We start from the raw sequence: 13,144 nt of genomic DNA, 5'->3' as shown, positions 1-13,144 counted from the left end.
AGGTCTGAGCTCGAGGGCCTGAGCCCCACTCTATTGATGTCTATTCATTTTTCAGTTCATTAACATCGTGTTGGCTCAGTCCCAACCTCCTTTGCATTATTCATTATCGTTTACTATTCATCATCATCAACCTCACAGTACCAATAAAGTTTTATTTCTTCATAACTTTTAAAGTATAACTTCTCAAAATTTCGACTTTCCTCTTTCCAATGCTAAAATTTTTGAAATGTCACCGAAATGAAATTTCTCTTTTGATATCGACAGGTAGCAGACAATAATGAACTTTTTGAGATCATGCCAAAGTGGGCGGAAAACATTGTGATTGGATTCGCACGTATGAATGGAAAGACTGTAGGTTTTGTTGGCAACCAACCCTTGAAGCAGGCAGGTTAGTGATGGTTAATCGCTCGTATTATACATCCTCATTTATTGATTAGTGTAAGTCTTTGTCTTCAAACTTACAAGAGATTTGTGTTTAACTTGATGATAGGTAAAACGCAGTGAGTCAAGCCCAAATTGGGGATTTGGACTTATACCATGTGATGCACGTAACCTGTAAACCTCAAAATCTCCATCCCCAAACAATGTTGGCCAGTTTTTTTCACCAGTCTTCTTCCTAAAGGAGTGTCATTATCTGTTTTCAAAGGAATTGTATACTGACTTTAGACGAACTGTGCTAGATGTTTGGTTAGAATTTCCTATTCATGATATGCACCATTGCAATGTCTTCTGATACTACATCACGGACCCAATATCTGATTGGTCGCAATTGACATAAAATAAGTCAATACGTCACTTACAACCAATCACCTGTTGGGTCCGTGGAAGACATTGCAATGATGCATATCATGAATTGTGTTTTTTTGACCCGGGTTGACTCAACAAACGCATTAACTTTTAATGCCTTACTATTTGTTACATGAAAAGTAGTATTGTTTCTCTCTCCCCAGGTTGTTTGGACATAGAAGCTTCAACGAAAGCAGCACGTTTCGTACGATTTCTAGATGCTTTCAACATTCCCATTGTCACTTTCGTTGATGTGCCAGGATTCTTGCCAGGTTTGTAAGCGGCTTAAATGTACACTGTGCTCAGCAAGGACATCCCGCATTTACGGTGTTTTTAACTTTCGTTTGTTCATATTCCGTAATTGTGCAATTGCGGTGTGTAGCTAGAAATGAAACTCTACATATGTACTGTTGTAATGGACAGGCTTCTGAAAGTAAGGTTTTAGAAAAAAATAAACCAGCCGAGGCTGGAAGGTCAGCCAATAGAGCTTAGCTAGATAGCTTTAATAAGTGGGTTAACAGATGTAAGAGATGTACTGAAACAGAGTAGACTAAAAATGTTGAATAATGTACAAAATGTGAAACATTTGATAACTTGATTTAAAATTATTTAAAACAAGCCTTAGAGCTCCTCCAACCCCCCCCCCCTCCCCACGAGAAGCTCAAAGTATACTTCTCTTTAGCATTGTAGCACTGTTTCTATGACATCAAACAATTAAGCTATAGTTTATTACTACAAAATAAAAGAGAAACATAGTGTAATTAAACTTTTTGCTAATTTCATTCCAGTCAGTTATGATACATTTTTTCTGTTGGATGTAGACAATATCCATATCTGACCAAAGTGTTATACTAGAAATAAATAAGAAAATTGCCAAAACGTCAGCAGTCTGCGTAAATAAATTTTGTAGTTTAGTACCGTCAAGTTACACAACATGCACACAACCATCTTGAAGACTTTGCTGGTCGCAAATGATAATCGAAAGCAAAACTTAAAATTCATAACTAGCTCATTTTTCCCCCGTTTTGCTTTAAACTCGCTTTTGATTGGTCTATGAATTTGGGCCATTTATTTACCGCCTTGGCGGAATAAACACACGACCATAATAAATAAATTCAACAGGGCAGCGGTGTAGCAATTAATTTCAACTGGGAGTCCTCTCTTCTGTGCCAAGCACCGGCAGTGTTTTTGGACCTACCCCGGTGGAGGTCCTATAAATTAACCTATGTTTGTTCGTCCGTCCGTCCGTTCGTTCGTCTGTTACCAACTTTTCTCAGGATTGAATCATAGGAATCTTTTGATTTTTGGTACAAAGGTGCAAAATGGTGGTGGCCGAAATGTGACGGAGCCTGATTTTCGAAAAAAAAATTTTTTGGCCCAATTTGGGCCAAAAAACGGCTAAAAAACGGGGTTTTTAGACTTAGTGAAAAATTGGGTCATTAATTTTTTCTGATTTTTTGTATGAAAGTAGGGTACCATCATAGGTAAAAGATGGCTCAAGCAGATTTTTGCAAAAAAATTTTGTTGGCTCAAAAAACGCATGTTTATCTATAAGAATCACTATTAATAAGCATACATCAATGTTCTTAGTCAAATTACTCAATTTTTTTATGAGATAGATGTTTTTTTTGCTCATTAGGGCTTACTTTTAGAGAGTATGTGTGTTTAGACATGAAATTTTTATAGAAAAACTGGCCGAATTCAATATTTTTTTATAAGCACATTATCAATTACTTAGGTATTAGCTTTTCTTGAGATTGAGATTTCTTTCATTCTTTATGATTTTTTGCACAAAGATGCATAACTTTAAACCCTTAAATGTGACAGAGCCCGATTTTTGAAAAAAAATGTTTTTGCGCAAATTTGGGCCAAAAAACGGCTAAAAAAAGCGTTTTTTGGACTTTATGAAACATTGGATCATTGTTTTTTTCTGATTTTTTACATGAAAGTAGGTAAAAGATGGCTCGAGCATATTTTTGTAAAAAAAGAATTTTTCAGCTAAAAAAACGCATATAATAATAATATGAAAGATTATTTCAAGAGCATGAAATTTTGGTTTCTAAACGTATTTTTTTTTAAGAAACAAACGACTAATTTTAATAGATCGTCACTATTTCTGTTCTGAATGATTGTTTAACGGTCATGCTCACGTAGATATCAATTATATTTGTTAAATGCATAACCAGGTAGGTCCATAAAAGTATCACTTGTTTAAACTTTAAAACAATGTTAAATGAAGACCAGCTTGAGCTGTTTGTTATGGCTGTGCAAGTTGTGACGAGAGTGTGCATGTTGTGTAACTTGACGGCAGCCCGCTTTCTGCAAGTCTGATAAGAGATATCTATAAACTGTTATCGCCATTCATTCCATTCCATCATTCAGTCAAAACGTGCGCCAAGGTTAGAAAATGTTAGAAAAACACAATCTGCGTCCGGAACTGCGTGAAAAATAGTTTGATCAATTTCAACAAGAACTGTATATATTAATATTAATATAAATGATCAAATTCCAAAGACCATTTGTCATAATTTTGCAAGTCTAATAATAGGAGATGTGATGTCATCATTTGGTTCCCGTATTCTGACCGACCCTGATTTACGGTCAGCAGGTAGAGTTGGAGGGTCGGAAAGCTTTTCCGCTGCTTTGCTGGATTTCCACTCTGTGTTTACAAGTTTTCAAATCGAAGTAGAGAGCCGCATGCTTATGGAGAGTAAACCGAGCGAAAACACCAGTTTATCCACGGTTTCTCAATTTCTCAAATTCGGATCAGTCCACACGGATTCCCTATCAACAAGATGTAGCTGCTTCTTAACAGAAAAATATTTTCGACCGACCGACCGAACGACTCCCACTTTTTAAAGTGGAAATGACGGGAACCAAACAATTTTTTGAGATTCGCCTTTATATCATTTTCATTTGTCACAAACACGTCAAGTCCAAAACGATTGCATCCAGTCTTTATCAAATTTATACAGTAGCTGTACTTTTGTAAACTTTATCAAATTCCAATAACATTATAACACCATCAATCCCCCTAGAGGCAAACAAGAAAAATATGTTTTTATTGCAAAAACTATCAAAAAGCAGCAATAGAAAGTATCAGAAAATTCAACATAAACAAAAACTTGAGCAAACGGCTTTAAACCTTCAAAAGATGTAGAAAAAGAATCCCCTTGATGAAAATCATGTGTTTGATTTGCCGAGTTAAAAAAATAAATGACAGAAATTGAAGCTTGCAACAGATTTACACTGGAAATACTTTGATACAACACTGACTTATCACATCTGACTTTATCGCTTGAGCCGCCATCTTGAAACACTATGATCTGTAAAAACAACGCACGCTAAAAGTACCCAAAAAGTTAACCCGATCGGAAGAAAGTTTAGAAATCAAAGTGAGATCGGAAAATCGGATTTTTTTTTTGTCGTCTTATGGAAGAAGAAGAACCGAATTTTACCTATTTGAATGCTCAGCTTAGGCTGACCAATTAAACAAAGTTTTATTCTCTTTAAAATGTTCTAGATTTAATTTCCTTTGAAAATACACATACATTTCTGTTTTAAAAAACCTATGAATTTTTTATCTCTGTTGAATGGTCTTGAGGAGCGTTGAATTCGATTATAACTCATAATTATAACTCCTTTTTTGTAGGAGTCAACCAAGAGCACGGTGGAATCATTAGACATGGAGCCAAATTGTTATATGCCTATGCTGAAGCTACTGTCCCTAAAATCACTTTCATTACACGAAAGGTTTGTCGACCATTCAGTCAGAATGTTCTCTTCTTTTTCTACAGTTTTGCACTTTTCTCAGGTACAGAGGATCTACTTCCGAGTTTTTTATGATTAATTGTATGACAAATTTCAAAAGGAATTCTGTCTGTCCGATTCTGTCAAGATTTACAATAAGTGGTTGCAGCAATCCTTTGCGAATATACAGCTTCATTTTTTCCCCAATTTTGGTGCCATTTGGTGATTTGATATCTTGTCATTCTGGAAGCTTACTGGGAAAGATTGAACCCTCGCATCAAGCCAATTAACATTTAAACGCCCCCTTCTCATAGACCTGGTAGGATTTTTTCAGTCAGTGGGGGTAAGAATAACCTACTGAAACTCGTGATATTACCAGGCTTTTATGACTGGGAATTTGAACTCACTTGTTTCCAAGTCAGAACATTCAGTTGGGATGGAATAAATAGCACAATTTTTTGAGGATTTTTATTTGATTATTTTCGACGGAGACAAAAGTCGGAGTATAATTTTCCATTGGGGATGATATTTTGATTAGTTTTTCCAGTTGGAGGGAGTCCTAACGGGTCTGTGAGAAGGGCTTTCTAAAGAAAGTATATTGCTGCTACTTTCTGTATTTAGGCCTACGGTGGTGCTTATGATGTGATGAGCTCTCAACATTTACGTGGAGATACTAATTATGCCTGGCCAAGTGCTGAAGTTGCTGTAATGGGAGCCAAGGTTCGTCAATTACTTCCCATTTTTTCATGCAACGTTATATAAGGGCATTTGAGTTGGAAGAATTTTGATGTATTCAACAGTTTATTGACCATTGAAAACTTCGTGTATCGTAATCTCTTCCCATGAATTGTAAAGTTCATTTAGAATACAATCCAAAAAACACATGATAAGCTTCTTTTGCAAAGTGACTTCTGGGATTTTCAGTTACAGCTCAAATGATATCACTTTCTTTTTTCCAGGGAGCCGTTCAAATTATATTCCGAGGCTCAGATGCAGAAAAAATGGGTTTGTATTTTTTAGTTCATCGCGTCATGTTTTGATATTTTGTGATTTTTGCCCACGTGACCTTGTCTAAGGACTAAGAATTTTTTTTCGTAGTCTATGAAAGGCTTGTTAAGGTTATTAGTTTATTCGCGATGAACTTGGTAGGATTAATGATATAATGAAAAGCATGTTTTAATTTTTCTATTTTATTATTATTAGCACGTGACGAAGAAGAATACGTAGAGAAGTTTGCAAACCCCTTCCCTGCTGCAGTCAAAGGTAAACTATTCTTGACTGTTCCTGCTTATCTCTTTATGATTAACTGAAACCCTTCTCCCCCAGACCCCTTAACGAAGAGGATGTTATTTGATAGAATAGTCTTGATTTCCAATCTCGTGTTTTTTTTATAAGAACATCCAAAAATTTGAAGCCTTCGGATGTTCATAACCTTTTGAGTTTTAAGCCTAAAAATTTCCTTAACATATTCTTCTTTTCATCATTTTGTATGTATTTTTGTCAATTTTCCTAAGAAAATAGGTGTTTTAGGGTCCTCAAAGCGTTAACTTGTTCTTAATATTTTAACCATCGAAGCCTTATGTTCTTATATAGTTTGTTCTTATAAAAACAAAACGTGTAACTCTGACGAAAGTTGAGTATGTATGAGTGCGTAGTTCTACTTTTCAGTAAATTTAGAAAAAGCTAAAATATATGTGCGATCCAATGAAAATCATTTTAATCGTTTAAGTACAACTCTCCTTATTTATAAATTGCCTATACAATGGAAGAATAAATAGATTACTTAAATAAATAAATAGACTAGAATACAAAGTAAATATATATTTGTCGGAGCATTTTACAAGACTTTCCCACGTATGTTTCTCTTCTACTGATTGGTCAGTTCTCTTTGCAATGCTCTATTCATGATATTCATGACGTAATCTTTTATACGGAAGCACCCGAGATGACCCGGAACTAGTGGCAAAATAACAAAAGACTAGTGGCAAATTTTGCCACTAGTTCCGGATTATTTTGTGTGCTTCCGTATGAAAGGTTACATCATGAACATCATGAATTTGATTATTTACATTATTATATAAAGTTATGTACATCGGTGTTTCCCTCAGGTCTATCAACCAATATGGCCGTAAAAACGAGAACAATTTTGTCCTCCTCTCTTGTAGCAGTCTTCAACCTGCTGCTTTTTACGAGCTTGGCTAATCAACAGTCTCCGTTGTGCCGTGTTGCAACACGACTCGTAAACTGTTTTACGAATTTTGTGTCTGGCACAATGCTCGATATTACGAGCTAGTTGTAATTGTACAAACTTTCGAGTCCTTTGATCAAACTTCATTTTAAGCGGATGTGGCAGATGATATCTGATCTCCACAAAGTTTGGATAAGCAATACAAATGTATCCGCGACTTCCCGCCTCTAATCCGTGACGACAACACGGGAGGGGTGGCGGCTTTCGTTTTGTTGTAGTAATTGGTGTCGATTCAGTGAAAATTACGATTCTGAATGCGTTAGGGGTGGTGGTGAGGTGTCCTAAAAAAGAGAGTTAGAAAAACTTGTTTAGCGTTTGTCAACATACTAATTTTTCACTTGTGTGAATAGGGGATAGATTGTATGGTTTCGTTATCTACGAAACCTTTCGGACAAGTTATTTTTTCATTCCTAATATGACTTCACGTGTTCAGAATCTTTATCCTTTATCTAATTCTCATACTTCCAGCAACATAAAAATACAATGAATATTCGCTGGAGGCGGAATGCAAAAGGTGGAGAGGATTTATAATGAATACCTGCTACTGCTGTTGCATTGCCTGATGTGTTTATACTTTCACTGACTGATGTTGTTGTATTGGTTAAATTCTTTGTCGTTGACACGGAGTGTGCTTGTTGGAAAAACCATCCAAATAAAACCAAAGCTGTTGATAGCCACACTCTGTGCTTGTGTTGTTTCATACTGCAAAATGAATTTTTTCCTCTCTTCGTATAGTTGTGAAGTTACTTTTAAGATTGCATTTTCATAAACATTTTGTTATCTAATAAATCTTCATTTTCTCATTTTCAAGAACGTCTATCTTCAAACTTGTTTTCTTCTTTACTGATCATCTAGTTCTTCTTCTTTCTTCAACTTCGCATAATGTTGTGTAAAAAGACAGGTTGTGTACCATCATAATTGTGCAAATGTGAGCTGTTTTAAAACAACTCCTCCTACCCACCACCTCGTGAAGGTTTTTGCTGCAACAACTTCACTGTTTGATTTGTTTTGTTTTTATTGGTGCATCATTTCTCTTGTGTCGTATTGTAAAAGCTTCTTTCCTGGAAAATCTTGAACCAATACCGGTCGACCCACGAAGAAGTATAAGAGTTTGGAGGGTAACTGTGTCCGAAAAAAATTGAATTTTAACTAAATTCTTTTTTCATGGTAAAGAGGAAAGGCAAACTTGAATTTTGATGTATTATTTTTTAATTTTAGAAAAGTAGTTATCGAGATATGAAGGTATAAAGTCAAAAGTCATTATAAAAACCAGTTAAAAAACGTCAAAAAAGACAATATCAAATTTATTAATTAACAAATTACTCTAGGGGCTGAGTTAGGTCCCGTATGCGCATCGGCGTATAGTCATTTTTTCTTTTGATTATGAAAGTATAGTCCTTGAAGAGTCAGAAAAAGTGTGTGGCGTTATTTGGATCAGGCACAAATTTTCATAATGGCGGATTTTAGATTTTCAACCTTTTTTAGCCCTCTTGCTTTAACGAAACTTTTAAGACAAAGAAATAGCAAATGATCAAAGGAAAGATGTTTGTTCTGATACAAATTTGATACTGTCTTTTTTGATGTTTTTTAACTGTTTTTTATAATGACTTTTGACTTTATACCTCCATATCTCGATAACTACTTTTCTAGAATTAAAAAATGATACATCAAAATTTAAGTTTGCCTTTCCTCTTTACCATGAAAAATAAATTTAGTTAAAATTCAATTTTTTTTGGACACAGTTACCCTCCAAACTCTTATACTTTTTCGTGGGTCACCCGGTAGATCTTATCAGAGTTTTTGATTTTTCTAAAAAAGCGGTGCATTGTGGGATTGTTTCGGGGGTATTACAATCGAAATCTCTTAGGAATTCCTTTAGGGAATTCTATTGTAATACCCCTGAAACAATCCCACAATGCATCGCTGTTTTAGAAAAATCAAAAACTCTGATATAAGGTCTATTAGTAGGGCTGCAAATAACCGTTCTTCGTTCGGTTTTGAGATACTAGAATGTACAACGCAATGAAAATTAGAGTTGTTTTCTTCTGATGGTATTTAAATCGAGGTTGTTGCATTGTTCCCGTGTTGGCACTCTATGCTAGATATGGGTGCATTTTGTTAAAGAAGTCAACAGTGCAATTGGAGTCTTTGTTCATTTCGGTGTTGCAGATTTGTACAGCTTTCTGAGATGTGTGAATAATTTCTTACAAGAAAAGTTTACACGGGGTCATAAATTCCAACATGTACATGAGCATGGAACCGTTTGACAGTTATGCGAAACACCTGCCAGAATCGAGTAGTAAGAGCAAAACATCAAACGAATTTCTCATTATCTTACTCACTTTATACCACTACAACTTTTTATGTAAGAACCAGTAAAATTTTGCTGAGACTGAGCTGTTCTTATTTTTTGGCATTTTGAGCCTCAAATTGTCCTTATCCTGTTCTTTTTAAAAGGTATAATTGAGGTATTTTAGGCGTTATACCCAATTTTTACTACTTTGCTAATAATTGCTTGAAATAATGAATAATTTCAGACTCTCTATTGTTCTTAAAATTTTTCTTATTTCTTGGCGATTTTGAGCCTCGTTGTTCTTATAAATTTAAAACTGTTCTTATAAAAGGAAAAAGTGTATGCACATTATGCTTAGTTATTCTACCATCTATTTTTACGTTTGTTGTAAAAACTCAAAGCATTTCTGACCAGCTACCTTCATAGCAGGGAGTATGTCTTACAGAGCAGAAGAAAGCTGATATAAATACTGCTTAGGCCACCCTAAATGGCAAGACCGAAATAAAGTGCTTACGCTTTTGTACAGCGAAATAGTTCTTCAACGGTTGCCCAGGTAAAAGTGTTATACAATCATGGACAAAAGGTTTGTAGACTTCTGCAAAATTTGCGAAATACTTCAATATCGATCAAAAACAAGTTCCCAAGAGGTTCTGGGTGCTTTCTAAACCCATCCAAAGCTGTTCAAAGTCGATCAAAGTCACCCACTGCAGTCTAACAACAAGGGTTAGATTAACTGGCTTACACCAGTATCAAAACGCTGATTTTTTGCTTGTGGTTCAATTCAAAAGCAATGCAACGACTTCAAAAGTGTTTTTCTTAACTTCCCTCTCCTTTCAGACACATTGAAGAGTCATTTTGCTCTATTTCTCATCATTTTTCACTGAAATTTCATTTGTCTACAACCTTTAGTCCATGATTGTAGAATGTGCCGATCGATACCAAGACCCTACTTTTTTTATGTATCTGACGATAGTAGTTGTTAAGCCTGCTGCCGTTTAAGAATACACTTGATGAATCGTCGCACTCGTGAGGACATATCAGTGATTGGATCGTCTGTTCACAATATGTCGTCACCCGAAGTTGAACGGAATATACCCTAGCTGACACATCCAGTTAGCCCACGACGAGTTTTTGTCCATTCACTCCATTATTTCATTCTTTGAAAAAAAGAATTTTTTCCCTAATACATTGATGGTAGCAGGTTGTAAAATTAAATGACATTGACTTTCTATTATTCCTTTCTCTTCACATTATATCATCACTTAATAAGTGTCAATCCAATTGACCTTCTAGTGAGTATTCCGTTCTATTTCGGCATTTGCTCCTCCAAACAGTACTTACTAAAATTGATGCTCTCTTAAAGCCGGTCACCACTTGCGCGCGCTGCGATCGCACCTTTTGGCTTCAATCTTTTTTGCTTGGAAAAAAGATTACGTCATAAAAAACTCTATGTAAAGATACAGCGCGTGCTCGAAAAAAAAGTTAAACCGTTACGTCAGATCGCACAAATGGAGTTGCTTCATTTTTCTTTTGACCAATAGCGTGGAAGCTTTGCTCGAAGAAGTGCGATTGCAGCGTGCGTAAGTGGAGACCGGCCTTTATTCGTATTCATGCCATGGGTTGGATCATATGAGTCCAATTAAATTTGCGAGGGATTGAGTTTGTGCTCAAGGCCTTTTACAGGCTAGAAATCAAAAAAAAGCAAAGTTTGTTAAGGAAATCTGACGGCGACTTCCGAATTGATCATCGAATCCTCATTTTTTTCGATGATCTTATCGAATAAGAGAGTTAATGAGCTTTAGTTGTATTATCAGACAGACATTGTGACGTGCCGTTGCACTCATAAGGTTCGACCTCGCGTGACCATCGCTCTCCCAGTGTCGTTCGAGTGTCATGGTATACACCATGGCTTGGCAGCTCGCGTCTGTCAAGTAGCAGTGTCTGTCAGCGCCGTGATTCTTACTCCTTCGTGGGTAGGACCCATCTCGAATGCATTCGGAGGGCTTATATCTATCCATCTATCTAATTGTATTATTTATTGGCATGAATGTCAAACTTTAGTCTCGAGTTCTGGTCGAAGGTTTTTAAGTTTCAAAATTGTGTGACTCAAAAAAATATTTAGTATTCGTTCTATTTTGTTGATGTGACGCTTTCATTCATCAATAGAGTGCTTAAACAACCGAAATCAGAAAAGTGATATGATAGTTGAATCAGTGAAAGTTATTGTATCAATACTGACAGTTTCATGTCTTTTCATTTTTAAAAACTAGAGTTCCGTTGTTCTTACAAAAAATAACATTGCAGGGTCTTCGTCAAAAATTGACGTTCTAAAAATAGAATTTGATAATTCGATGTGAATGGGACGTGCTTTTTGTTTAGAGAAACATGAAAACATGATGTTTCAAACATACTAATAAATTGACAACCAACCATAATCAACATACCAACGAAACTATGCTCAAAAGGAGCCCACTGTTTTATTTTTCTTGTTTCTGTGACCGTTCAACATGTTCGCGCGCGAAAAACTTTGCGTACACCAGCATTGATTACGTCATACTGGCCAGTAATTCGTGCACTGTTCAAATATCTGGCATCAATATTACTTCTTCGAAAAATCCTAAAGCAGTGTCTACACCTTCCGCTTTCGGTTTCGATAGATAGTTAGAGTCCATATTTTACGTGGATAGCCCAGTAATCTAGGACTTTAAGACAGTCTTTCGATTGTTTTTACGGAGTCCACGGCCAGCCGGCTCGGCTATCTATGAACTGGACGGTACATTGGAAGGAGCGGGGATTCGAACCGCAAATCCCTGGTTTGAGACGCTGACGCCTTTGACCACTTGGCCATCGCTCCATAAATCGCTCGATTAACTTTAAAGCCACTGCCTTCCATTGGTTCAAAATTGCCGCTATCTTAAAATTGCTATTAAATGAAGAAATTTTGGCGGACATCGTCAAATTAACCTTTTTTAGCTCAATTATATCCTACAACCATCAAATTAAATTTCAGTCAAATTTAACTTAACTTTAACTCATCTTTCATACTATTTCTTTACGGTATAATAAACGTTAAAAACAAATCTATTTTGAGGGACATAGTGACCGATTCAGTAACAAAGCTATTTAATAATGATGTTCCTTTATATCAGAAATTCCCTTATATGTTTAAAATACCAAGTTTATGTATGTGTGTTTTTCTGCGGCGGTGACGGTAAGGTTCTGATCCTGACCAACTGAGGACGGCGGTAAATCAGCACTTTTAGCGTCCTCGATTTTGCGGGGCGGAATTGCGGGTTTATTCCAAATCGCTTCAGTCACTTTACCGTCCTCAAAAGCGCAAATACATTAACTCGCTACTGTCAAACGGCTGACAAAGCTCGTTTTCGTACCAAATAATGACGTAAATTGATTTTAATGTATTAAGCTTTTTTTTCCTTTTCCAATCCAGGATACATCGATGACATTATTTCACCGAACGAAACGAGGAAAAAGATTTGTGACGATTTAGAACTTTTAGCAAAGAAAGAATTGGAAAACCCAAAGAAGAAGCACGGAAACATCCCGCTGTAACGCCACTACAATTAATTTTTTTATCCATTTTTATATCATAGTTCTTTCACCACCTTCTTCCAATCTTAATAATCTGCTAATAATGTCGGGCAGAAATTCCTCTCAGACACAGTAGTGATGCTTCAAATTTATTCCATAAAACTGCAATAACTTTTGACGTAGATCCAATGAGTTATTGTAATGAGTATTTGGGCTTGTGCTGGGTGCTACAAAGAAGCGTTAGTACAAACGAAAATTGTAACCGTTTTTCGTTAACGGTACTTTTATTTAAATGGAAGTAAGGGATCTCTCAAATAGTCTACATTTCACTGTTCTTATTTATTTATTTTGAAAATTTCTACAACCATTTTTCTAAGTACCGTATTTCCCACAGTAGCGCCCTTCAAAGCATTTAAGAGCGTCAACCAGAATTGCAGAGGCAGGCATCTCAAAATTTGACATTTCGAATCGAATAGGCCTTTTCGGAGTTTTTGATTTTTCTAAAACAGCGATGCATT

General features: G+C 35.9%; 1 protein-coding gene across 1 annotated transcript; it reads left to right on the top strand.

Annotated features, from left to right (window-relative positions):
* The first annotated feature begins 270 nt into the window (after positions 1-270).
* On the top strand, positions 271-12,754 carry LOC136805197 (propionyl-CoA carboxylase beta chain, mitochondrial-like). The gene is made up of 7 exons (XM_067061761.1): positions 271-388; positions 951-1,058; positions 4,439-4,539; positions 5,158-5,256; positions 5,496-5,541; positions 5,740-5,799; positions 12,526-12,754. The coding sequence occupies exons 1-7, from the start codon at positions 295-297 to the stop codon at positions 12,645-12,647; spliced, it is 630 nt and encodes a 209-aa protein (XP_066917862.1). The 5' UTR covers positions 271-294; the 3' UTR covers positions 12,648-12,754.
* The last annotated feature ends 390 nt before the right edge of the window (positions 12,755-13,144 follow it).

Source organism: Clytia hemisphaerica, unplaced genomic scaffold, assembly GCF_902728285.1.
Source record: "Clytia hemisphaerica strain Z4C2 unplaced genomic scaffold, Clytia hemisphaerica genome assembly, whole genome shotgun sequence".
Lineage (NCBI taxonomy): Eukaryota > Metazoa > Cnidaria > Hydrozoa > Leptothecata > Clytiidae > Clytia > Clytia hemisphaerica.
The sequence above is the reverse complement of the archived record's forward strand: the minus strand, read 5'-3'. Positions and strand labels throughout refer to the sequence as shown.